General features: G+C 43.9%; 1 protein-coding gene across 8 annotated transcripts in view; it reads left to right on the plus strand.

Annotated features, from left to right (window-relative positions):
• The window catches only part of RUNX1 (RUNX family transcription factor 1), a 176,341-nt gene that overhangs the window by 122,426 nt on the left and 27,299 nt on the right, over nt 1–26,616 (plus strand). For 6 of the 8 annotated variants that reach the window (XM_055803116.1, XM_013299007.3, XM_055803113.1 and 3 more), the window contains one exon: nt 17,792–17,983. The exons of the other annotated variants lie outside the window; for them this stretch is intronic. In XM_055803116.1, the coding sequence (XP_055659091.1) occupies nt 17,792–17,983 (192 nt within the window). The remainder of the gene's footprint in view (nt 1–17,791; nt 17,984–26,616) is intronic. 8 annotated transcript variants of the gene reach the window in all.

The raw sequence follows: 26,616 nt of genomic DNA on the forward strand, positions 1-26,616 counted from the left end.
ATGTTTTTAATTATGTCTTCCCAAAGCCTTACTTTTCATGGGTGTCCAGCTGGTTGAGAATATGACTTGCATTGCATTTCAAGTATCTACCCAGGGATGACTTGGATCATACCCAAAAGCTGACAGAAGGGATGCTGGTAAAAGGTGGGCAGTGTATACGTTACACATCATTTCTTGCTAGTCTTGCCCTTCGGATGTTAAGAGGATTTTAAAGCATTGGAAACCAATATGTCATTGATCTAACTTTTCAAGCTCAGTCACACTGCAAAAATAAATAAATGCCTGAAAGAGGACACCTGGGTGCTGCCTTGCGGAGTTCATATGGAGTACCTTGTGCTGTTGTATAGCTTAGGAGCACCCATTTTCACAGACAGCCAATCTTTCCTATTTTTTCCCCTTTCTTTTTATCAGAATTAAGTACAAGGAGGAGCTGAACAGTTTTGATATCTCCAGAAGAATACCCGCAGCTTTCACACAGGCGGTTGTTCTGTTTGGGTGGCAAGGGCAGGCTGTTTTGTCTGTAGGGTGAAGCAAGGGTGGAACAGATCTGCAGGTACAGATGCTTCTGCAGCACATGCGCTGCCTGTTACCAGAGGCAATCATTAACCTCAGTCACTAGCCCAATTGGGGCATTTTCATATTTTTATCAAAATGCCCTGATGTAAATTGAGGTTTGTGGTTAGTTTCTTGCACTGCTCCTGCATGCTTGGCAGAAGTCCTGGCTGTTGCTTAAGTGGAATCGTCTGGGGAGAAGAGAGCAGCAGGATTCAAACACCCACTAGAGAATGAGACTTGCAGCTCTGGGTTTCTTATACTTTGAAACTTCAACTAAAATAGCTTAGAAAACTCATGTCTTGCCTGTGCAGTTTCTTCTTGAGCCTGCATTTGTCTGAGTTGCATAACGATGCTGCATGCATTTAGTGAAAAAATCTGACCTATATTTTTTGGATTTGAGGCCAGACTTTAAAACAAATACTGCTGTCCGGGTAAGGCTTCTTATTTAGCTTGAATTTTTTTTTTTTTTTTTAATTGTGGTTGATTTGTCCCTGAAAAATAAAAATGTCCCTGGTAAACCAGACAGCTGTGCACATAAAAAAAAAAGATATTTGTATATGCAAGTTCCAGATTTGCATATGCAATTACCTGGGCATGTTCATAGTTTGCAGACAACAAATAAGCTTTAGGGTTTTTAATGTGAGTCTGCTAGAATGGTAAGAAACAAAATCATCTTGCAGGCATATCTACTGTTTTAAATCAATTCTTCAGTTGGTATAATAGTTAATATTTAATAAGATTCTACATTTTAAAAAGGAAGTAGAGATATAATACATACTAAAGTAACATACATATCTTTCCAACTCAAATGTATGTAAAAGCTTCCTTGTAAATAATTTCACTTTGTTGTAGGCAAATCAGTTGCATAGTGGAGGAGGCTTTATGCGTGTCAGGAGGAGAGGTCAGACATCCCCCTCAGTAGGAATGCACAGCTCCTTTTATCACTAAGTCATTCGTGAGGCAGCGTAGAAGGGATTATGCTCCTTTCATTTTTAAGTGGGCTGCAAAGTCCTTCAGTTTGACTTCCCACCAAGGGTTTCTGAATCACAGCGGCTGTTGCAATCAGTCTGGTATCTCTTTTCCTCTTTATGCCTTGGACTGAGATATGGATTGGCCTGATGAGATACACTGCAGGCTGTGAAGGAAAAGAAGTGCATTCTCCATTCTGAGACAGTTCTGGCCGGTTTGGGCTGTACATTTATTTTTCTACACTCTCACTAGGTGGGTGTATCCTATTTTGCATCAGTTCAATTAAATCAGTTACATGTGTAGCCTGTATAAAAATAGATTGCAGAGCTGTTACCTGCGCAAACTCACATACAGGATTTGCAGTTAGACGTATCAAAACATGCGTGCTGTGTACTGAAGGGATTTAACATGATATTGGCCTTTTTGTATTGAGACTAGAATCGATTAGAGTGTTTCTAGTTTCAGTAATCAATATTTGGGAACGTTCATACTTACAGATCCATGACTTACTCACTCACTTGAGCTGAATGAATTACAGAAATACTGAGATGTATTTTCTAAGATATCCCAATTCAAAAGAAATCTGTGGAAGATAGTAATGGGAACAAAATTAGATACTGCTGTCTTAGAGAGACCTATAAAAAACATGCTGAAGTCCGACACTAACTCCAGCAACAGGTTTTGATTCATTTACTCTATAATGGTTCTGAGACAGTATGAATTCTAGTGAGTGCCTGCATTCCCTGTAAAAAATGCTGGAAGGTAGTGTCATTTCTGAGGATGGAGGCCGTCTGAGACAAGAGTCAGAACTTCACACCAGGATGATTTTTAGTGAACTTTACAGGATATAGAAAGACCTTTTTAAAAAACCTCTAAGACTGATTAACCTCAGAAATAACAGAACCATTTTATTTTGTCTTCAGAGAATGTCAGATCAAGAGAAATGTCTGAGCCAGAATTAGACGAGTTCTCGAAGTGAAGTTTTTTTAAAGGCAAAATGACAGCCTCCTATCTGGGCATACCTGGGGAAAAAGCTTCAAAAAGTAATACAAAGCAGGATTTTAAATAATTTTTGGAAAACAGAAAAATACTCCAGCCAAAGGCTCCAAAAGGAAAAATGCAAAGCAGAGACTTTTTGGCTTACTAGGGTGTGTGGAGATGTCATGATAGGTGACGCTAACACAGCGTGTATTATCACACGTGCCACCTTCACTCTGCACAAAGGCCTGCAGACTTCGGGTTCTTGCATGTCCCATTGTACGTCTGGATGTGGTTACTGTGATGGCCCGGTCTTTGCCTAGCAGCGTATTTGCCTATGTAACTACCAGATTTGCATTTACAATTGTGATACTTACTCATGAGCAAGATTTACACCATTGTCCTTTTTTTGCTGTTGAGTTTCTGGCTGTGACTATCCAGATGATATTTCTCATCATATTGTCATGGCTTGTAGAGAGAGCCAAAGTACTTAAGAATCTGGCTGCTCTTCCACTGCTTTCATTATGTATTTTAAAAATCTCTTCTGAACTTCTCATTTTTATTCTTCAGTTCTGAATAAATGCTTATTTTCAATTTTTTTTCATAAAAAGAAATAATACTGCACTGTCAGGGAGAAGGGCAAGATGACCTAACCCATCATTTTCTTCTCCAACTTCTATGATTCTATGATTCATAAAGCAATTTATGTTTTTATGAGCTAAGTCCATGGGGAAAATCATTAGCAGTAACCAGATCAAGAGTAGTGCTCCTGATGAAAATACTTTTGGTTAGGAAACTTGGTAGAAATAGTATGACTCTTAAATTAAATATTTCCCTTAGGCCATTTGACCTACTGTGTACGTCTGCTGAAAAATTAGGTTTTTCTTCTTTTGACTGCTTCTTTCTGTTTTTCTCATTTAATTGTTTTAATCTACATAGCTCTGAAAAATTCACTAATGGACCAGGTGCCTGAAAATGGTGCAAAATGAAAAGGTTACATGGATTTAGTTCCAGTGGGCCTGAGATGTCCAAGGTTAAGCTGGGCATTAAATGCGATTATCCTGCATTGGATATGTGGTTTTCCCAAATACTTTTTTGGCATCCTTGTATCAACAGGCAGGATGCTGAGAAGCAGAAAGAGAATAATATTGCTGAGCAGTATTTGGGCAGAAGCTTAAAAAGTTGCTGGCCCAGGAAGCACCTTTTTAGGAATGGAAATTTCCTTTTGCCACCTGGCAAAGCTAGCAGAGGCAGGGGTGGGATGGGGGTGGCAGGTGCACCTTTGATCAACCACAGTTAAGGACATCCTCAGATCCTGATCTAAGGTGATCCCATCCCACCTGTAAGGTTCAAGGAAAGCCCGTGGCCTATAGCTGTTCTGAAGGAAATCATCAAATGCCCCCTTGGCTGGCCTGAGGTCTTTCTTAGGGAATCCCAAAGGGCTGGTGGTGTTAAGTGCACCTGATCCGCTTATCCTCTCCCCTGCCCTGTCCACCCTTTGCCCACAGACTTAGAGCAGCTTCTGGGAGGAGAGTCAGCAGAGGCCATGAGGGGCCAGCGTTCCCCATCCCACGGCAGAAGCGAGGAAGACTCTGCACATCAGGCTGGCGAGGGATGATTCCTCTAAGGGTTTCACATTACTTTCACCCTCAGTCTTTCATGCAAGGAAAAGCCAAACCGTTCTCAAAAATCCCTTTTCATCTCAGTAAGTTGCAATAATACTAAAGGCCTTCATTTCTTCTTTGCTTTCTTCTGCAAGTGCCTCCATCTGTTGGAATAACACGTACCATCAAACAGTTTAGAAACCATGAAAAAATGAATCATCTTGTTATTGGAAGAGGCCCACTATAGAAATTTCAATGATGGTTTATCAGGTCCTTCCATTCACCTGGAGACTTACAGTGCCTAAAGGTTACTTAGCAGAAAACCTGTAGGGGGAAAGGTGGTGCTTCCAAGTTGGTTGTCCACATAACAGAAATGCAGCTGGGACTCTTTCTTCCTTTGCTAGCACTAGCTGTGTGCTCCGCAGCACACCACCCTCTCAGTATCACAACCCAACTTTGCTAATCACTTTTTAAAAAATCTTGGCTAAGGTACTTGCCTCTGAGAGCTTCCAACCTAAATAGACCATGTACAGACAAAAGAAAGGGATGGGCTGCAAGAAAAGCCAACGGCTGTGCAGTGCCAGGTCTGTGCCTCTGTTTTTGTGTCCCTGCGTCCTATTGTCTGGGTGATAGTGACGTGGGTAGACTAGTGCTTATATTATGAGTGCACTCTGGGGACATTTGTAGTTGGCTTGTGCAACAGCTATATGCATGAGGGCGGCAGCTGGGGGAAGTTACAAAACATCACTAGCTCAAATTCACACAATGTGACTTAATGTGTTGCTGTCTTTAAATGGGTATGGGTAGGTAGGGGATCACTGTTGGTTTTCTTTGTGTGTGTGTGTCTCATCGAAGGGTGGACAAAGAAGAGCAATTGAATCCATTTCAATAAAATAAAGCTGTATATTATTGCGAGGGCATGCCTGCAGACCAAAGGAGATGTTTCTGAACAGGCAGAACAGTCCTAGCAGCCCCCCGGGCAGCCAGGCTAGCTCTGCAGTCCCCCAGAGCGGCAAGGGAACAACAGCCAAAAACATATGCCCTGTGGTTGGGCATGTCCCTCCCCCGCTGTGAAAGCTGTGCATGCCACCAGCCCATTTTTCATAATGAAAGTACACGAGCAAAAGAGCAGAGAGCAGTTTGTCCCTTTGTGACTTGTGTTTTCTGAAGAAAAGTGAAGAGTGAGGGGGAAATTGGCCTGTTTCCATTATGCACAGACTTTCACACAACCGGCCTGAATTACTCCAGTGATACAGCCAGCACTGGGCCTTCTGGCTTAGTGCAGGACCATATAGCACAGGAGCATCACATAGCAGAGGACCACCTGACACTGGATGATAAAAGTTGGGCTGCAGAATGGAACCAGAGGTTGTGTGTCTGGATGCAGTCAGCTCTATAGAGCATCCGTGAGCAGATCTGCAGCTTTTGGGTCCCCTGTGTCCCAGAAAGACCTCTCTGTGCCCCACATCCCAGCTGCTTAGCAAACCCCTTCTCCTCTGTGAGGACATGGTGGAGCAGCACCCGTGGGGCAGGGGCAGCTCTGCACTGGAGTTGGCTCCCTCACAGTGTCTGGCAGGGCTAGCACAGCACCAGCCTGTTCTCCAAGGTCTGAGTCCCCTTGCCTGGCCACCCAAGGGGGCTTTCACTAGCAGCAGGAACCTGAAGCAAAGCCCATACTCTCAAGCAGTTGGTTTCTGAGTGGAAATCATACAGACATACCAGCAGGCACGCTGCCCACGAGCTGAAAAGACTGGTAAAAGCAAAGAACAGTAACTGCCTTTGCTAGCAAAGATTCCTCAGTGGAGAGAAGGTCCAGGCAAGACCTACCTCACACGGACTTTAACTGGCTAGCAGCTACCTGCAGCTCCTAAAAACAGTGCTGGCAGTTCTCCATCAGATGTGCAAAAGGATTATGAAATGTATATGAATGCTTGCTGCTCCCTGGCCTAACAGTGATAGGGAGGATGCTTTTTTCCTGCTCGATAGGTAGGATCTGGATAGGTTTTTAATACTAGCATCCTTGAGGTTTCATGGTGCAGATGCTTCTTTTCTATAAGGAAAAGATGGAACGTGATTATTTTCCCTGGCATTTTTCAGTCTCACTGCTGAGTCCATTAGGAGAGTTGATGTTGGGTGGTGTGAGGCAGGGAATTTGCTATTTTAGCTCAATAAAATTGTCAAATACGTGCAATATGATATCTTGTATCAAGACTGGTTTTCTGGGAGTGCAGTAGCTCATATATATTTGCTTGCCTGGTTATTTGGCTGGTTTTTTAAAGATACACAGAAGTGTTGACAGGACAACTCCTTCCTCTGATAAAGCAGGTAAACAGGAAACTAGAGCTGCTGTGGTGTGGGCTAGGAACAGTGGTAAGGCTGGCCCAGTCCTATAGAAATTATTTCAACTCTGTTTTTGAGTCACTTAATCCCACACAGCTCTTATTCCGGCCCCCTTGAATTAGTGTGATTTTAAATCGAGAACAGGTAGGTAGTTATTTTTCATGTCTTTCACTTTTTTTGTCTTTGTCAACTTTTCGGGTTTTTTGCACTTCATATTATTTCATTGCCTAGTGGTTGAACGGCTACAAAGACTGTGGTAAATACTTTTAAGTGTTTACCTATATTTGCATGGTGGGATTTTTGAGGGGTATGCAGCCTCGGTCTAGCTCAGCTGAAATCAGTAAGCAAGTACTCTGTAACTCTGACAAACACCGTAGTAGGTGAAGGTACATTACTTCTGAAAATGCTTCCTAAGCAGATAGTAGGTCTGACTTTCTCCTGTCAACTGCTCTTACTTACAAAGAATGTGTAGCTGTTAAGATAGGTGAACAAGTTGTTTGGGGTGGGTTTTTTTTTCGGGGGGTTGCACATTTTCCAGAGAAATATGGAAGAAGACTGTATAGATGTTACTTGTACTTTGTGTGCGTGGGTATGTAAAGAAAAGCATTAATATGCAGTGCCTTGGCAAGTAGGTTGGACGTAGGGGATGTGACTCTACACTGGTCCCCACCAAAGATCCTAATTCACTGATGCCAAGTATCTTTCCAGTGAAGTTAGTTGGTGGTGCTCTGAATCAAGGATTTCTGAGTCTGGTTCTTCCTCTACCCTGTTTCTTCAGCAAGGAAGGACTTTAGAATGGCAGCCATTAAACATGAGTGAACAAAAGGTTTGATGCAGCTGCTGGAGCTTTGCGTGAGCTGGGGATGGATGGGCTGGTGGCTGAAACCCCACAATGGAGCTGCCTACTGTGGGTTTAAGGATGTTATATAGCCCCTGCCCTTCCTAGAAGGAGGCTAGCTAGCACAGCTGGACTGTTGGAGCATCGGTCAGCAGTCCTGCTGTCCCTCCAGGGCTGGCCACTGAATGCCTACTGCACTGCTGGCAGACAAGAAAGTTCCCTTCAGGGATGTGCTGGAAAACAGCAGGAGCTGACTGCACACAACCTCTGCAACCCACTTCCTTCATGCTGCTCTCCACAGGAGGTAGGAGAGAGGGTCTTCTCTTCCTCAGGCTCCTAAGGGAGCTGGAAGAAGGAGGAGGGAAACTTTCACCCTGCATGGAGTGGTCAGACACTCATACTCACCAAACAAGCTTTTAGCAGTGCAGGACCTTTTCTGAAGCCTCTGTTTTTGAGGAGTTGCCTTACTTACGGGTTTACCAAAACAATGCATGTCTAAGAGAAAGGCTGGATGAAGCTGTGCAGCACTTTCAGTGAACAGCCTGGTTTTCTTATTGGAATATACCTGGAAGGGGTGAAAATCCATCTGCTCTGCAGTCCCTCCTGGCTTTGCCTGGCCTTGGTTATCAGAAGGTGCAGCAGTTTCCTCCTTGCAGGCCCATACAAAAACACTGCGGCTTTTGCTCATTCCCTGTCACTCGTGAAGAACACAAAAAAGGCTTTTGCTCTGCATCTCCATTTGTGCCCTTGCTCTTTGCTCATCTGCTGTAACTGGGAATTGTAATGAGTAAATGCATTTTCTATTAGTGTTAATGATAAATCTTGGTCAGACTGTTTCTATGTTAGTGCTGCACAGATCTGTGCAAAGCGTGAGGGAGAGCAATGGTTGGGAGAGGCCATCTCAATTCTGCTTCTGAATCGTAAGGGAGGGAGTTGTCTGTTGCATGAGAGCACAATGCGCTTGTTAATGACAGAAACACATCCTAAAGAGAGGGAAGGATGGAAACATCTCCCTTGCCTTCTTTAATTGTGGAACAGATAAGGAGCACACTATAAAAATGGGAGAAGACACAAGACAGAACTTAACCAGCATAAATGAAAAGTTGATATATTTCTTTTATTTTAATAGTATCTGACCTTTATTCTTCCTTTGCAGAGTGTTGTAGTTTGAGTCCATTAGCACAACATGCACCAAGGCCAACTTCTGAAGGCTGACCAGTCCAGAAAAGCCAGGCTGTGTCATAACCTTAGCACATAAAGCTGCAGAAATTTTAGGCGACAGTGTTGATTTAATTATTAAGGATTCTGTTTGTCTGAGTCTGTCGGCCTCTCCTACCTACACCCTGCGTTATGGTTTGTTCTTCATTACCTGCTCTACCTATCTTCGCAATCTAGCCGCAAACAGTTTTGGTTGACCACACCACTTCCCTCTTGAAAGTTAATACTGTTTGACTCATTCTGTACTGCTAACACCAAGCCAAAGAAAACAAGCCAAAGAATAACCTGCTTGTATGCAGTTTGGAAACTTCTCAGAGGCCCTGCTTTCAAAATGCTATACAGTAGCTTACTATATCTCTCTGCAGCTGCAAAGAAAATGAGGAAAGCAAAAAGTGGTTCAAGAACCTAAAATAAAGACTAGGCAGAGCCACATGAAATTTATGAGCTTTCAGTGAACTGCAGTCCTGTGTAGGCACAATGGAGCGTTAGTACAGAGGAGGGACTCTAAGTAACCTACAGATTAAAGTACCCAAACCCTCATTTCTTTGGAAAACCAGGTATTTTCGATTATTGTGTAGAAACACCAGTCACCAGACTTGGTAAAAGCAAAGGTCTTTAGTTCAAGGGAAATGCGTAGCCTGACTATATACTTTTTTTGCACAGGAGCAAAGTTTTTTACAAGTTGTCAAAGTCTGAATGGTCAGTATCCATGGGGAGTAAATTTACTTTCATGTTGCCAAATTCCCCTGGTTTACATAAACAATGAGGCACAGCACCTGACATTTAAGTTGCAGGTCCCTTGTTCAGCTCATTTTACTGTCTAGAGATATTTCAGCGGACTGATGAAATGGGTTTCTGTCTAAGCTATTCCTCTGGCCTCCAATACCGTGATGTTCGTGCAACTCACTTTCCTGTTCATTTGTCCTCTCAGGGGCACTGCAAAGGTGGCATAAGTTGTCATCCCTCGCTTTTCCCACTCAGGCTGAGGGAGGTGGTCCAGATTCATCCCACCTAAGCTCACACATTTCATTAAGGTGCCTGAATTAGGAGCCTGGTCCCCTGTATTCAGCAGAGAGACAACCTTCTCCCAAGAACTGCTCAAATGGTGGCTCAGTCCTTGCTGCCTGAGCTTTGTGTTTCTGCAGCTTTTCTTTGGACAGAGGTGTCTTTCTGTGCTTGTATTTTTCTTGGTTGTTTGCTGAGCTGTTGGTTGGCTGGTTGTGTCTCATTCTGCACCTACTCTTTCATATATATCTTCAACTATGATGTCTCAGCCCATGGCTAGAGGGTATTCTTATGGTGGTTTGTACATGTGGGAAGATGCAAACTACAAAGAAACAAAAGAGGGTTTTGGCAATGCAATGCTTAAGTTGGGAGTCATTCAAACTTTGTCAAGGAGTCAGGATTTTTAAAGTGTATATACATTGACATGGGGGCAAGGGAAAAGAAAGCAAAGGGTATAATTTTGCAGACTAATTTAACTTTCATAAACAACTTCTTCCCTCCAAACTCCTAACACTCGGTTCCCTTACTTTTACTTTGCTCTGATGACCTAATTTCTGGGGTGAACCCACAGAATAATTGCACTTGCACAACAGAAGTAGAGGACACACATATGTCAGATTCATCATAAGTTTTGGTGGATGCATAGCAAGCAAAATAATTGTGTTTTTAGTGGGAAGTTCGTGCATTGCTATTTGTTAGTACAGCCCAGGCCTCACCAGCAGAGCTGGGGGGAGAGGAAGCATATTTCCTGCCTTGCAAAAATTGTCAAGATTGCTTTTCCTGGCTGTGGTACCTCAGGGAAGACGTGAAGCTTTTCACATGTTTGTCAGGAGTCAGGGAGAGAGCTGGAAGGACCCAGCCCAGAGGAGCCTGCGGTCTTGCAGTCAACATGCCAGCTGAGGCGAGGGAGACCTGCAGCTTCTGCTTGTCCCTTTTGCTGTGGATGTTCCCTGCTGGAGCTCTCCCATTGCAGCTGGATAGAGAATCACTGGCAAAAAGGGCTCGCAGCCTGAAATTAGGGCACTCACCTGGAAAATAGGAAACCACATTCTTTTTTTAGTATAAGCCAGGCAAGAGTGGCTGGATCTGGAACCTCTCACCTGCTCTCTTTTGTTCTGGGGCAGGACTCTCTTCCATTGCAGATTTTGCTCTACCTATAGTGTCTGTTTGTGTGAAGTTTTTTAAAAAGTGCTGATTTTAAAAAGATGTATGAAAAAATATATTGCCAAAATATTGTTTAATTACTGACAAAAAACAGGAAAAAAATGCACCAGCTGCTCAGCGTGCATGTTGATACAGTAGGGTGAATAACACCCCAACAGAGGTGCAAGAAGCTGCCTGGGGTTCCCCCCAGGCAAAACTGGGGGTTACCAGAGAGCAGGGAACCTGCCATGTAAATCTTTGCTCACCTTGTTGGTATCACTGGACACCTGTTCAACATACAGCCAAATTGGATCCCCTGATGGAAAAAATTAAATACTCAGCAAAGGTTCATACCTGAAACATCTAGTCTGTCTGCAGTTACTCGGAGTAACAGGCAGATTTTTCCATAGAGACACAAAAAGGGTGAGGTTTGCCAGGGAGCTGAAAGGAGAAGCACATCTGGAAGGGCTTCCCAGAGTCTGTCTGTGCTTGGTGTTGCTTGGCATTCTGCTTCTGAAGAGCGGCTGAATATCAGCCTGGTCATTGAGCCGCATAATATTCAGCCTCACTCACACATTTCCCACCACCTCGTGCCTATGGTCAAGTCGGATCTGATGAGCAGCACTGATTCTGCTGGTAATTACAGACACTGCACAAAACCATTGAGCATAATGTCTTGTCTACCATGATGCTCCTTCTGTCTGGAAAGAAGGCTCACATTGTACAGTGCTTTACAAAAACAGCAAAAAAATGTAATTGCTGATGAGTCTACTCAGAGCTCTGACTACCATCACCATTATTTTCCTCACAACAGCAATAATAATACAAAATATCCTACAGTGTGTCCAGTTCCTTTTTTAAGAACTCATTACATTATATTTTTAACACTGTACAAGAGGTTGGTAAGATCTGACGCTATCCCATACTGATCCTTCTAATGCCTGAGAGTGATAGAAGTCTTTTCCAAGTGACGGAGGCTAGAGAGGAAACCACTCTATGGATTTGATTTATTTTCAAGCATGATTTCCTAGAGCCCTGTGGGCTGCCATGTAACAATGGTTAGTGCCTTACGCATGTGCACGCATCTCTGGAGGATGAGGTCAGGTCTGTTTGAAAACACAACAAATGGTGTCCTGGAAAAGTTATACTAGCTCTTTCTGTGCATATAGGAAGTCAGGGAAAAAGAGCGTGCAAAGTATTTTATATCTGGGATATCTGGCACATAGAAAAACATTACTGGCTTATGCACTTAAGGCACTATTTCTGTCACTAGCAAAAAAAGCTTTTTTTGTGAGCAGGACAGCTGACCTTCAAGCATTTCAATTTCCCAGCTTGGTAGTAATATAGAACCACTATAATTCACTTTTTCTTACAAGAATATATCATTTTTTGCGTTAAAGATAGTGTCCTCACTTCCTAGAATAATGTGAAAGAGTATGTTTTCTTCTCATCCTTCACTATGAACAAAATAAAATAATTAGATTTATTTTAGCTCCATGGCACAAAACAATGTTTACCACTTTATTAACGGGACACAATGAAACATGGCTTATTTTCTACCCCACTAGAGCTGGAGCCAAACCAAAGTCCTGAACACAAACAGCCCTGAAAAGAGGAGATGCTTATATCAAGGTCCAACGTGGTTCCAAAGCAGCCAGTTTTCATTAATCCAAAGCATTGCGTCTCATCAGTCACTCCATACTTCAGCAAAGTCTGACCACATGCTGTAGTTCCTGTGTATAATCCACTTTTTGGATGTGAAAGTTTCCACGTCCACCTGGGAAAAATGGGGGGCAGAGGAGAGAAGGGGAGGTATTCTGTTCCCCTCAGGGAGAAAGGGCTCCACTTAATTAAACTTTGCTTATACTATCTCCATGCAAGTACAACCTGCTGATTTGGGGCTGAAAATTTGTGGATAATACACACAAAAACCTGTGGCATGTCTTCTCAGGTCTGGGATCCTCTAACCGGGATGCCCAGCAGCTGTGAGCCAGCAAGTCTCCATCATTGTCCCCCAAGCCCAAACCTTTTGCAAAGTGTTAGTACCTTCCGATGCACCAGGTCATAATAGTCAGATTTGCGAGTGATTGTAAGCAAGCAACAGAAGAGTGTAGTCATCCTGTGATTGGATTAAAAGAGAGAAAAAAGCCCATTAATACATTCCAGCAGTGTTTACTTGTAAAATGGTCCTGGGTACCCACAGGAATTTCAGTAGTTTCGGCTGGCAGAATGAGAGTAGCAATGCCTTTCCTTAGCCTCTGTTTTACCTGCTTCTCCCCTTCTGAACCTGAAAGGCATCTTGTAACACTTTTAAAAACTAGGTTAAAAGGAAGGTAATGGGAGACCTGTTTCTTTTTCTGTGCCTGGAAGCAGCCTGCAGCGCTGCTGTCTTCTCCATGGGGCCAGCTGCGGTGTGAAACCCACAGTGAGCGACTGTTCCCAATGAGTGCCCAACATGCACAGAAACGAGGGCTGCTGGGGCACTTTGTTCTTGTTTCCACATCCAGAGCCCCAACCACGTGGCCATGGGCCAAGCTGAGTGCTCCACAGTCTCTTAAAGTCTATAAAACTGCATTTCCCTCCCATTAAGAAAGAAAGCACTTTCATGTTGCATTGCTGTAAAAGTATCGGAAAAGCTCGTTTCCTCTGCCCTCCTTGTTTAATACTCTGCATAAAAAAAAATCACCTGGCCTCACTGAAACAGTATTTGAAAGGGATAAGGAAAAAAAGTCCAAAAGCCCCCAAATTCTGTGTTTTAGCCAAGCAGGCTGGATGTCCTGTTTATTCCAGTGTCTCAAACACTGACCATGCAACCCAAGGGAAAAAAATGCTGTTCTTTTCTTTCCTCTGCTAGTACCTGCAAACTGATGCTTGTCAAAACCTATGGAGACATGGGGAGGGAAAGAGGACAGTGGTGATGTCTCATGGCAATCTGTCTCTCTCCTCAAACTCTGGGCCAAAGTCTTCTTCACTCAACAAGTGGATGTTTGATTGACTTCCACAAAATCCCATCTGATTTGCAAAAGTGGCAGATCCTTGTGGCCAAACTGCCGGCTCAGTGGAGCCGTACCAGTTTCCAAGTGCCTTCCTGCCATTATTTTTTTTCATCCTGCATCACACAGCTCTCCTGGAAAGAGGAAGCCTGGGCTTGTGGTCACTGCGCTGAGCCGGGAGGCGAGCGTCTGCCACAGGGTCACTGCCTGACCACGGGCAAGTCACCTCAATTCTCTGTCATTCAGTTTTCCACATATAAAAGGGGGATAATAACAGTCCTGGGCTTTACAGGGGTGAACTGAGGATAACTTGCCTGCTCTTAAAGCAAGGTATTTAGAGGGTAACTTCAAAGTAAAGCTAATAAACACAAAAATACAAGTCACCCTAGCAAAGCTCTGCCTGTGCATTTATAGTGGCTTGGGAAAACCATTTATATTTGCTACATTTTTCTGACACAGTTCTTCACTTACCTGCTGCAGACCTTTGTGCAAAACAGGTTCTCTCTTGCTGCCTGAAGCAGTCAGCAATGGAGAAAAGGTTAAATAGCTCTTCTGATTGGGGAGAAAAAAGAAAGAGCCACTTTTGGAACAACATCTTGAGGTGACAATTGCCTGGCATGGATTCTAGGTAGTTCCCACCAAAAACTGCGATGCATGGATGAAAACAACAGTAGAGTTCCCCTGAGAAGGAACCTGTTGATGCTAGTCTTTCTTCCCTGAGTGCATTGACACGAGTGGAATTTCCACAAGTCCAAGATCTTGGGTGTGCCAATGCACCACTGGTACCCCCAGGCTATGGAGGAGGCCCTGTGCAGGAGGCTGCTAGCTGAGCCAGCCCCCTTCAATGCCCAAAATTCAGCAGGATGGTCTGGGGCAGCACAGGGGTGGGGTGGGGGTGGCGTCCAGGAGTTTCACTTGGTGGATGTGCAGTGCAAAGACAGGCAGATGTACCCCCCTCAGCTCGGGGAGCTGGCTGGGAATGGGGTGCCCTGCAGTGACCTCGGGAGGATGCGGTGCCTGGGTTAATTTGTCCTGCTCGCTGTCTGCTCGCTGGTTTGTTCAGAGCGAGCTCGGGTTTGCCTGCCCTGCCCCGCATCATGTGCCAGCTCGACACAAATTTAGTGCCTGAGCTAGGCTCAAAGCAGGAAAGTTAATTCCTGCCTCGGTGGCCTTTAATGCAGCCCTTGTCCTGTTGGTTGCAGAGGAACTGCTCGCCTCCGTGTGAGGCTGCTAGCACATGGGCGTGCGCTGCTGGGATGCTTGGCTTCGCACCAGGCAGGCAAAACTCAGGATGCCAGGAGGGCAGCACCAGGGAGGTAGGAGGAGAAGGTAGGGTAGCAGCAGGTCAAACCTGGCATTGGTGCACTCACTTAAAAACAGAAGATGTCTGAGCTGAATTTTAAATTAGAACTAAATTACAGCGGGGGGTGGGGGTGGGGTGGATTTGGAAGGATCTGGCTCTTGGCTCTGCAAGCCCTGGGTTCAGCCTGCCGAAGCTTAAAATAATCCAAATGTATGAGGTATTTTACACATCTTGTATGACTCCACATGTTTGCGTTCAAGTCCAGGGTCAGGAGCCCAAGGCTTGAGGCAGCATCCAGCTTTGCACTGCCGACAAATAAAGTGTTTGCTCTTGACTAACCAGAATGTCAGATAAAAGTCTTTTTCATCTTTGCTTCTCTCCTCCCCTCCATTTTTTTTTTCAGAAGCCCTAATGGGTGTCTCTAATGATGAAACTGCTACTATATAACATGTCTTTTTATATTGTAATTTTTTTCCCTCCCTTTTGGGATAATTTACAGCACAGTGTGGAATCTGAGACAGTTCAAGCTGTGCCAAAGGGTCTGGCAACAGGAAGAAATGCCGAGCCACTGTGATTTGGAACCATAATAAAAGTTCTAAAATTTAATTTTAGAAATGCAGCTACTGGGAATTGCTCTTAGATGCACATTTTCCTTTTAGTGCATAAAATGGTCCTGTGTCTTGATTGAGCTGGTAGGGTGGCTTGAAAGAGTACTCTGTAGAGTAAAGGGCATACAGAGCTCTTCAGAGATCTTTTACTGCTTGTTTAACTGATACTCAAAATTGGAAGCTGGATGTTTATGAATGTTTATGTATTAAATACTACAGGGATGTGTGGAATAAGGCACAGTGGATTGTTTTCAAGAGTTTTGTGCTAGTCTGTTTCGCTGCTGTAGCCATGAGTTGCGAGAGGACTCACCATAGGAACAGCACTGGCCACTTCCATGCGGGGAGGATGGAAATGCAAAAAAAAGCTGCAGGAGGCAACTTTTCATGACAAGAAAATGACAATCAGGAGCAGATAGCAGACTATGGTTTTCAGCAGAAACCAAGGATAATGCCATCTTCTTCAAGAGAACAAGTAGAAAAAAAGGTGTTTGACCTCTGGGCAAGAGATTTGATACGCATTCCCATCAGGGTAACCACGTCCTGTGGGAAGAAGGGGAAGGGATAAGCCACAAAGATTCACGAGGCAGCTGATTTCCTGAGACAAATGCAATGTGCAGAAATGGGATTGGGTTTGAGGAAAAATGAGGGATGATGATATCCATCGCTCCACAAGAAGGTCTCCAAGCAGAAGGTATAAAAATGAGATTTTTGGAGCTGGGGATACTACTCCATTGACTAAATACAGGTGGGGTCACGGTATGTCCTCACAGACTCATTGCAGTCAGTATCTTGCCCTCCATTTGGAGACTTTGAAAAGACAGCTTGTGTGCCAGTGACAGTCTGCTCTTGGGCTTTCTGCTGAAGGGCTGTTTTCTGTGATCTTTAGAAAGAAAAAGCTCTGTTGGGGGATGGGGGAAAATTACAAAGGGAAGTTTTGATTCTGCCTGGTTGGGAACATGGCTGAAGCATCCCTTTTAAGACATTCCACCAAACACAAGTCTGCTAGGGAGGTTTTCACTTCAGCCCCAAAGTGTGGTGTCAGCAGCCTTCCAGGATAAGTTACCCCACTTGGAAGGATATCTCAAAAGACTGGAAACCAATAGACACAAAAGTAGCTTGCTAAGTCGTGACAATGGGTTAGCTCTAAAGAGGGTGGAAAAAGGATTGAAATTTTGTGCTTTCGTGATGCCTACTGGAGAGCAAGGGCTCCAGCAGATGAGACATCCCTCTTCTATGGTTTGTGTGCTGTCTTTGTGGTAACAGGTTGACACACAAAGGACCCGGGTGCAGAAAGCAGCCACAGGCAAGAGTTAGAAATGCATTACCTCAGTCATTGCATACCGTTCCCTGCTGCTAGCTAAGGCTTATCTCGAAACCAGTCCTGCCATGATGTCTCTGCCTTTCCAGCTGAATCTGGACATGCCCCGATGCTGCGCTGGAGCTGGGCCTCTCCAGTGCCTTCCCTGTCCCCTTCCAGCCCTGGTGCGCCACAGCACCAGGACTTCATACTGCACTCCAAGGGCTGCCCTGGGGAGTGCTGGACCCTCTAACTCCCATGTGGCCATGACCAAGTCTGCTGTGCACTGGCGGACGCTGTAATGTCAGTATCTACACTCTTATAGTCAGATGTCTGGTAGGATCTCATGTTTCTGAAGGTCCTCATGCCACTAAGAGATGCCACTACTCCAGTTTCAATTCTGCCAGCTTCTGGTGTTTCTTTCCCATTTCTGTCTATAAATCCATTGCAAAAGGATCCAAAAATGTGATTTTTTGGGGGGTTGGTTTTTTTATAGCCCCATAGTACCTAATTATGGTACCTTATGACAATCTGGAATTTAATTCTTGAGGAAGTTATTCCAGTGCAGGTTTAGCACAGGAGCCACTTGATGTTTCCTCCTTTTATGAATCCCCACAGACAGACCTCCTTTTAGAAACGCCTTCTCTCCCAGTGCGAGGTGTAAGAAGGCACTAGTATTTTCAGTGGATCTGGTTCTTCAGATCAGGCCGTATCTTGGCCTGCCCCATGATACGGTTACAATGGGTGACTTGCCTGTGTCTCCTGTTTTTGCAGGGAGGTGGTTTCAGTTTAATTTCAGATGGCCGCTAGCTGGTTAGGTACTTTGCCAGTGGATGAGGGGTTTAAAAAAAAGAAAAAAAAATTTGAAAAAGAAAGTAAGTCAACAGACCTCATGTATCAGTGAGATTTTCTGATCTTTTTCCCCCCCCTCCCACAATAGGACATCGTCAGAAAATAGATGAGCAGACAAAGCCCGGGAGCTTGTCCTTTTCAGAGCGCCTGAGTGAACTGGAGCAGTTGCGTCGTACGGCCATGAGGGTCAGCCCACACCACCCAGCCCCCACACCCAACCCACGAGCCTCCTTGAACCACACCACTGCTTTTAACCCTCAGCCTCAGAGTCAGATTCAGGGTAAGTACCTGAAATCCTCCCCCCACTCGCCCACCTCCACCCCACCAGCCTGCAGAGCATGGGGGCTTGCAGGTGCTGCCCCCCTGTCCCTCCATCTCTTCTAGACTCTCCTTGGCCACCTTTAACGAGTGAGAGCCTTTAACGAGTGAAAGGAGGGGCTTCCTAACATATGTCTTTATTTCTAAAGGCCTGACAGATTTTAAGGGGACTATAAGTATGTCTTGTGTTCCCGGTGTCAGTACAGCTCACAGTGTTTGTTAACCTCACCTGTGCTAGAACTGTGACATCTTGAAAGCCATTTCTTTCTTGCAAAGATGCATTATGCCAGGCCTTTTTCTATGTGTAGGTGTGTTTCCTGATGGATATTTATCATTGTGTGCTTGAATGACAAATACCGTCAACGTCTTGCTTTGAGCTTTTCCAGGAAGGCAGCAGCAAAGAAAGCTTTGCAAAGTGCTTTGTCCCCTGAAGACAATCTCTTAGTGCTAAGACATTAATATGGGAAGGCTGGTTTGAGCGTATTTCTGTGGCTGATGGTTATCCAGTGGGTTTTATTTGAATGAAAACCTGCAAAACAGTGACTCTATAGTCTGATTTCTTCCAAGGCTCAGGCTCAGATGATGACAGTGAAACCACGTCGTCTAGCTTGAAATCTTGTCTGCCACTGCTAAAGCTGAGTCTGTCCCTGCTAAAACCAACTCTGCTCCTAGGATCAGCTGAGACTCAGTGAGCAGCGGATCAGGGCACTAAACAGGCAGCTGATGAACATTCTGCAAAATGCATATCAAAATGCAGATTCATAGTGAGATGCACCTAAAGGGAGGGTGCGGGACAGATTAGTTTTAGCGAGCGCTGTTCTGAAAGGAGATTTCCTCTGTTCCAGACAGAATGAAATGGCCCTAGTCGAGGGTCTCTGCTGGGGGTTTGGAGAGACGTAGTTATCGCAAATCAGAATAAGTTCTTTTTTTCAGCATTTGTTTTTAAGACCAGGGTACTCTTGTTGCATGCAGAAAAGGTTATCACTTACCTAAGGCAAATGCTTGTTACATCCTTTTATTCCCAGGGCTAGGAAGGTCTTTGGCTTAGTGAAATCTACTGCAAATCTGTCGTTGACTTTGCTGTGAGCAGAAGCAGGCATTTTTGAGAAGCATGGGAAATAAATCAACACATGGTCTGTGCCATGCTGTAAAAAGAGGTGGGCAAAAAGACAGTTGGAAGGACTACCCAGCTCCTTCCCTCCCTGGAGCCATGCCAGGTCAGCTCAGGTGAAGGATCCAGCCGTGCACCTCTCCCAGCCCCTGGCAGTCCCCTCACTTAGCTTTCTGATTTGCAGAGCAAACCACATTGTGTTTCTCTTGCGCACAGCTCCATTCCTATAAAAGTAAACGCACATATTATTATGGCTACTCAGCAGCCAGTGGCTATGTGGGTGGAGGTATCAGTCACAGACCTGCATTCTTCAGCTTCTCAGGAACACTATATGCTTAGCAGAGTATCAGGTTTAACGTTGAGTATCCCTCTTCCCTAGTTCCCTGTGAAAGTCCCTTGCTCGTACAACTTCAGAGAGAGAGGCTTTTCACGCTCGGCTGGGGATTCAGCTGCTCCCTCCAGAAATAGTTTTAGTATGTTGTTCTGCTTTGGTCTTTGCAAACAAGATTTTAATGCATTTCACCTGTGGACGTAGCTCAGAAAATGATAGCAATCAAACTGCTAATGATTCCTCAATGATACCTTGCTGTTCATCTATTGTGTTGCTTTCTCCCTGTTCCCCTTTCCCTCTGCCTCCAAAATGTGCACATTATCCAATGAGCAACTTGTTGAGGCTTGCAGTTGCTATCAGTAAAATAAGCCCCAGACTGAAGCCTCCCTGATTTGGGTCTCTCTCTGCTGCAGACACTTTGTATGTTTTAAGGCTTGTCTTTTCAGGGTCATGCTATCACAGTGGGGGAAAGGGCTAGGGTGGGAAAGAGCTCTGCACCATCATTTTTTCTTCAGTGTTCTAAGTATGATTGGTTTTTGGGCTGATCTCCTGTGTCACCTCTAGGGAGCTGGGATATTTAATTTTTTTTCTATTTTTAATAAACAGTGCTATATTTCAGAACATAAGCCTCCAAAAATAAAACACTTCTGACCAGCCCCATAGTGTTGCTATACCAATCCACACATCTTTGCATCCTGAAACACTTCTGTTTAAACCTCACTGAAGTGCGCACAGACTGTTTTTTATATAGGCATAAAATAAGACATAAACCCCCATACACTGCTAACTTCCAAGCAGTGGCATTAAACTTTGCTTTAACTCACACCAGTATGAATCACAGGCTACTCCTCTACTCATCCAAGTCCAATTATCTTTTTTAAAAAAACAAAACTAACTCAAAATAGACATCTCAGACTAGTTTGTGGATTTAAAGGGGCAGGTTGCCATGCCACTAAACCACTGTTTATTTGTTGAGGTTTTAATCTATAAAAGGATTGAGGTTAATTTTAACTTCCTATTTTACCAAGTCTTGAATTTGAACATAAAGCTGCTTGTGTCATGGATACAAGTCCAAGCAAGTTAAGAGACCATAAATTGCTATAATCGAGTTTTATGCTTCTTTCATATCACAAGGAGGGAGAAAGTACACCTGTTCATTTAAACAATCTAACCATAGCCAATTCACAGACCAAAGGGGAGAAAAAAGCTTCCACCACATCACACATGGTTTAAGTTGAAAGATTACTTTGTGCCAGTACCAAGATTATAATGTCAAAGGATTTGACCTACATGCACAGAGTAAGGATATTCAGTTAAAGTTCCAAAGCCAGCCAACACTTCAACCTTAACTCACCCCTTCCTTTGTACAGCAGGGAAAAGAAAATAGACAGAGCCATGCGAGCTGTGCTGAGGTGCTGTTTACAAAAGTTTAGGCAAGACCCTTGATGAGTATTTAAGTTTATATATACAATAACTATAAATATCTCTATATATATCTTTTGGTTGAGTTTCTTCTGACACCAGCCTGAACCAGATACTAAATGCATAATGACTAATTTTACAGTGGTTAGTGTTAACCAGAGTAGGTAGATCTGTAATTCCAGAGTTTTAGATAAATACAAATCTATATAATTTCTTTACAGTATAACTTTCAGGGCCAATAGAAATATTTTAAATGTGTCAGTCATTCTGACATATTCTTTTGGTGGCATTATTGTTGAGTTAATAAATTGCATAAATTTCTAACTAGTGAGGTTAAGAATATAATCCCAAAACACGTGCAATTAAATAACTTCAGGTGTTTTTTTCTCCAAATTAGCCCAAACAATGTTTCTAACTGGTCATTTATTAATGACCTATAGATTAAAAATTTAAATAAAATAAATCTATTTCTCCTGTCTAGGGAAAACAAATGATCCTTGTAATCACTTTAAGCTACATGCTTCTGGTTCTTTTTATGCTCTTATGGCCTTAAAAATATCTGAGTTTGCTCACTTGCTTTTTTTTTCCTTCTTTTTCTAAATTTTGTAACCTTATATGTTAAGTTTCAGCTGGGACCACGCTTTTATGACCAAGTCTAAAATCCCTGGAAACAAGAGGCTGTCATAAAATTGCTGACAGATCTTTAAGCGAAGCAGCAGAATTAGCACCAATAGCAAAGCAAGAGAGATCATTTAAAGATCAGCTCTTTGAATTAGGACAAAACATAACGACTGAGAAATTATTTTGTTACAAGCCAGCCTTTTGTCTTCCTCCAGGTGCAATATGCTTTGTTTAAGAGGCATTTCAAGGTCCTTGCTATCGTAATCTTGTTCCACCAAAACCAGCCCAAGTTTATCAGGGTTCCCATGAACCAGTGAAATGCAGGAGCAGAGTCAAGGGCAGCATTTAAGCCTGGGGAATTAAAATTGCTTTTTTCCTACTACAGCTGTATCCTGCCCCGATTTTTAGTATTTCCACTTTTAAATCAGCTTAATAGGCCATAGGTTAATAGAGTTAGAAGCATTCACAGAGCAGCATTTCAGAGTGGGCTTCAATGGGGCTGTCATTCTGTCTCCACATTTTGCTGCTGCAAAATGCAGTTTTCAGGCTCTTTCGAGAATCCGGATTGATGTGCCCGTAGCTCCCTGCCAAAACAGATAAACAGGCTTTCAAGATTAGGGACTCGCCAACTCTTTCCATTGTGCAATACGCTAAATGCTGGTATTTTTATGTTCTCGTTGGACACGTCTATGTCTCCCCATCTTTCCTTAACCCAGCGTGCTTGCAGAGCGAGTACGTGGCATTTAACAACGTATCATCCATTTCCACTTGATTAACCACCTGACCTCTCCATCCCAAAATATACTCCCCAGTATGTTGACCGACTGCTGCCTGAGCTTGGCACCCTTCCTATCGGCCCCGCTCCTGCCTCCCCCGGCTGGCGGAGTAGCAGGGTGTGAGTTGCGCCAGTACGCCGGCAGGCAGCGTGGGCAGCGTGGGCAGCACAGGAGCTGGCAGCAGGTACATCATTTCCAATCAGCATGGCTGGAGCTGCCAAGCTCCGCGGCTCCGGCACTTCTCCTGGCTGTGCGGGAGCCTTCCTCCCCAGCCCCAGAGTACAGTTTCCCCATCACAAGCCAGGTCACGCATGTTTTGCTAGTGGCCAGAGGAGATCCCCTGTGTTGGAGCTCCCTTCCATCACCCCTCTCCTGCCCTGGCTATCGTGGCAAATCCATGCCAGGAGCCTGGTCTGGGCAATGGGAAGAGATGCTCTTTCTCCTTTCCCTTCCTTTCAATGCCAGTAGCCACCAAACAGCTCCTGTGTGGGGAAAAGGAAGGAGGTGAAGCCACCTCAGTGGTGTGGACCCAGAGCTTGAGTTCCACAGCCACCAGGCGATTACAGGAAGTTTGTTGAAATAGTGTTGTTTTCCCAAAATATTTTGAAAACCAAATCTGTTTAGCTGGAAGGGTTTCAACTGGCTCTATCAAAAAAGACATTTTATAGAGAGAAATGTCTTTTTGCTGAAAGTACAATATGTTTCTTTGATTCACGGTTATCGCTCAGCAGATAATGCTTTTATACAATGCTATGAGTAACCTTCACAGTTTTTCTTTTTAAGGGGTACAGTGTCATTAGCAGCAGACTCACCCCGCTGTCTATTTATTGTGTCATAAACCAGCTCGCATCCGAAGAGATGAGCACATGAGCATGTGAACTGGATTAGCATACGCGAAACAATTCTTCTTTCATTCAGTCTAATAGAAGTCCACTCTTGGGAAAAATCCCTCCTTTTTCACACCCCTTATTAAAAAATACATATAAACCTCCTATTTAAGGCTGTCTGAATCCATCTGTAACTCTGCAGGCACAAGTTTTTGTCCAGAGTTGCTTGCGCTGGCCAAACTGGAGCATGTCTTAGGAAGTTTGCTCTAAAGCATAAACTAAAAAGGAGCAGCAGAAATGTGACTCTTGCTATCTGCAGAAGCACAAAAGGAAGTTGTGTAACATTTCTGGTGAAGTAAGACTTCTCATTTTGCTCTGAAACGAACATCCCTAATACGTGTATCTTGGAGGACGTTTGTGAGGTTATAGTATATACAGAATATATTGTGTAGACTAGAAAATATCAGTCTGGTAAAGACATACACAAGATGTGCATCATATAACTAAATAATCTGTGGCTTCATAGTGTCCATTTTTTCTTGGCTCCAGCTCTCAACATCATTTTTCACTCAGTCATTTCATCCCATGTGGAAATAAGCTCCTTATAGTAAGAGGCATGTCTTCCATTTGATTTGTAAAGTTTATAATCCCATTTGGGTCCTCTCCAAATACTAATTTTGACAGGAATAAAATTTTGTTACCATGACATGTTATCTCTGCCAAGACTTTGCTTATCTTCAGGGCTGGTTCTGCTGTGACACATGAGGGGGGTGGTGATACCCAGCAGCAGATACCTTCTTGTTTCCATCAGGAACAAGAGTGGTCCTGAGGAATTCCCTCCATCTGGCACTGAAAATGTCTTCTCTTCCCTCCTCCCCTGTCAGAAATAAGCCATGAATTTTGCCATTTTGAGATACTGTAGGTGGGACACTGTATTAATAGCAGTATAGAAAGCCTTAGAAAAATCTCATCTGAGGTCCAGATGAAGTAATGGTCACCCAGTGTTCAAGAAAAAATTAAGTGGCAGTGGTTGCAAAGGGGGGCTGTTAGTATGACAAGAGGAAACCTTACTTTAAAGACAGGGTTAGCAGAGCCAGGTTTATTCAGCATGTCAAAACAGATACTGGGAGGAAGATAATTAGAGTCAATAAAAAGCAGAGAGACTCAACACTGGGGAGGAGGGAGAACCATTTGTGCTGAAGGACAGTGTCGGCTCAAGAACAAGTGGTTATTCTGTAAACTGTCAATGAATTTAGGCTGGAAATTAGAAGATGGTTCCTAGGTATCAAAGCATCCCTGGCAGCCTTCCAAGGGGGCTATCAGAGACAGCAAGGCATAATTTAAGATGGATCTTGCTATGTTATGTAAGTGCAGAACACAAGATGTGGTTGGGCTGCAGGGCCCAGGAGATGATCTCCTGGCCTATATTGTCTTCCATTAGATCAATTCTCTGCACCTGTATCTTCACTGAGGTGAAACAAGGGACATTTCATTCTCCAGGACAGGCAAGGGGATGATGAGGGATCTTCTCAACTCTTTACTCTGTGGCATGTCAGTGACAAGGTAAAACCTTTGCCTGTAAATTCCCAGTGCACTTCTTACTCCCACATGGACCATCAGCTCTTCAGCAGTTCTCTGTATAAATCCCACCTGGAATGCAGGCTTGGCTTTCTTTCCAGCACCTGTGCCGGAGATATGGCACTTTGCCTGCTAAGGGGAAGACATTTCCCATTTGAGAGTGGCAGGAATCTATCCTGCTGCCCCCTCCATGCACCTTGAGGATTCATCCCCTTCAGCCACAGATTTGTGCCTTCTCCATCTGTTCCCACTTGGGGCAGAGCAAGGTGAGGAAGCCAGTTCCTCAACACCTGCCCGCATTGCAGGCAGCATGCCCTGCTCCAGGGCACAAGCCTTGCTCAAGAGCCTCCCCTGCCTCCTCACACCTTCAGCTCTAGAAAAAAAAGAAAAAAAAAAAAAGAAAAAGAGGGCTTGAAATCGTTTAGCTTTTTCATCAACTCAAGGCACTAATGGAAAGAGTTATGTAATGGTGTTTAATCCAGAAGATTTCCAAGTGTCGATATATTTAAAAGATACCAATCTTCGTATTCCAATTGCCTGGCACTTCCTGAGGTTAAAAAAACAGTAGATAAAGCAACAAATATGTACTCAGTCCCCAAATAATATCTCCACTCACACAAATTTTTCTTTTCCCTTTTGTCCTCCATACACAACATCCTAAAGGATGACTTTATCTAAAGAAAAGGAAATCTTAGTTTTAAAGCAGAAATAAAGAAGATCAGAGATCTGTATTTTGTTCTAAGTTTTGTCAAAGCCATATGTGTATCTTTTGGCAAGCCATTTAGAGCCTGATTTTTCAGAGTATTTAGGAAAACTTTGCACAACAGAAAGGTGTCTTAGCAAGATTTTTGATAGCACCCAAGCACCTAAGCCACAGAGAAATCAGTGACAGCTATGGAGATGCCTTTGGAAATCCCTCTAGCTGTCTAGCTGAATCTTCAGGCAGCTATAAAATTTGGCAGCTCGTGCCCAGACACAGTGTTATTTTTCATTAATCAGTCCATGTCTTTTACCACATGAGAACAACGCTGAGCTGATGGATACTGCTAAGAGAAACAGAATTTGCAGGTAGGGACAAGTATTCCTAGATCAGTTTTTAACTTGCACAGTGATCCTCTCTGGTTTGCTTTGTTTTGTCATCTTCCACACAGTATGCCAGAGTCCCTTCTCCATTTTGTCATTGCAAAAGTGGAGCTGCTCTCTGACCCAACGCAGGAATCTTGTGCCCGCAATTGATGCTACCAGTCTAGCGTTAGTGCTCTCAGTGGTCACTGTGATCATCAGAGAAAAGAATTAATTACTCCGCCTCACTTCTTGCTCCTTTAGCTCTGTCATGGTAAAGCAGTACTGGAGTCACCCCTCTGAGGTGGAGTTGCTGTCTGCTCTTCTCTCCTTCTCATTTCTGGGGCAACTGAGAAAGCTCAGCATCTTTCAGGATGGCAGCTTAAATGCACTCTACCTGAGGGGATATTTCTATCTACTGCTGAGATTAGCTGGGTCACTGGGCTCTCTTACTTTTCCATGGAAACACCTTATTCTGGCTCACTGCTTCTCTTGCCCAGCGCTAAATCTCACCTATGGCATCAGTGTGCTGGAGATGTCTAAAGCAAATGTCCCTGCCTGCCCCTGAGGCAGGTGCTTCCACCGTCCTGAATGCTGGATGGCAACACATGGCCATGTGTTTGAAAGCATTTCAGCATTTGAGACAGCTACTCCTTTGCCGTTGGGTTATTCCTTTCTGGCCCTTGAAGCATATTCTTGGCCTTTGAATGGCCCAATTGTGAGGAAGATTAAAAGTGCTGATTGCAAAACTCCGGTAAATAAAATCTCTCTCAGTTCTTTACTGACAAACCCAGTTTCTTTCCATAGCATTCTCCTCTTTAATCCCCTCTTGGCAGAACACCACATGTTTTGATACCACAGCTCAAA

Source organism: Falco peregrinus, chromosome 4 (genome assembly GCF_023634155.1).
Source record: "Falco peregrinus isolate bFalPer1 chromosome 4, bFalPer1.pri, whole genome shotgun sequence".
NCBI classification, from domain to species: Eukaryota; Metazoa; Chordata; class Aves; order Falconiformes; family Falconidae; genus Falco; species Falco peregrinus.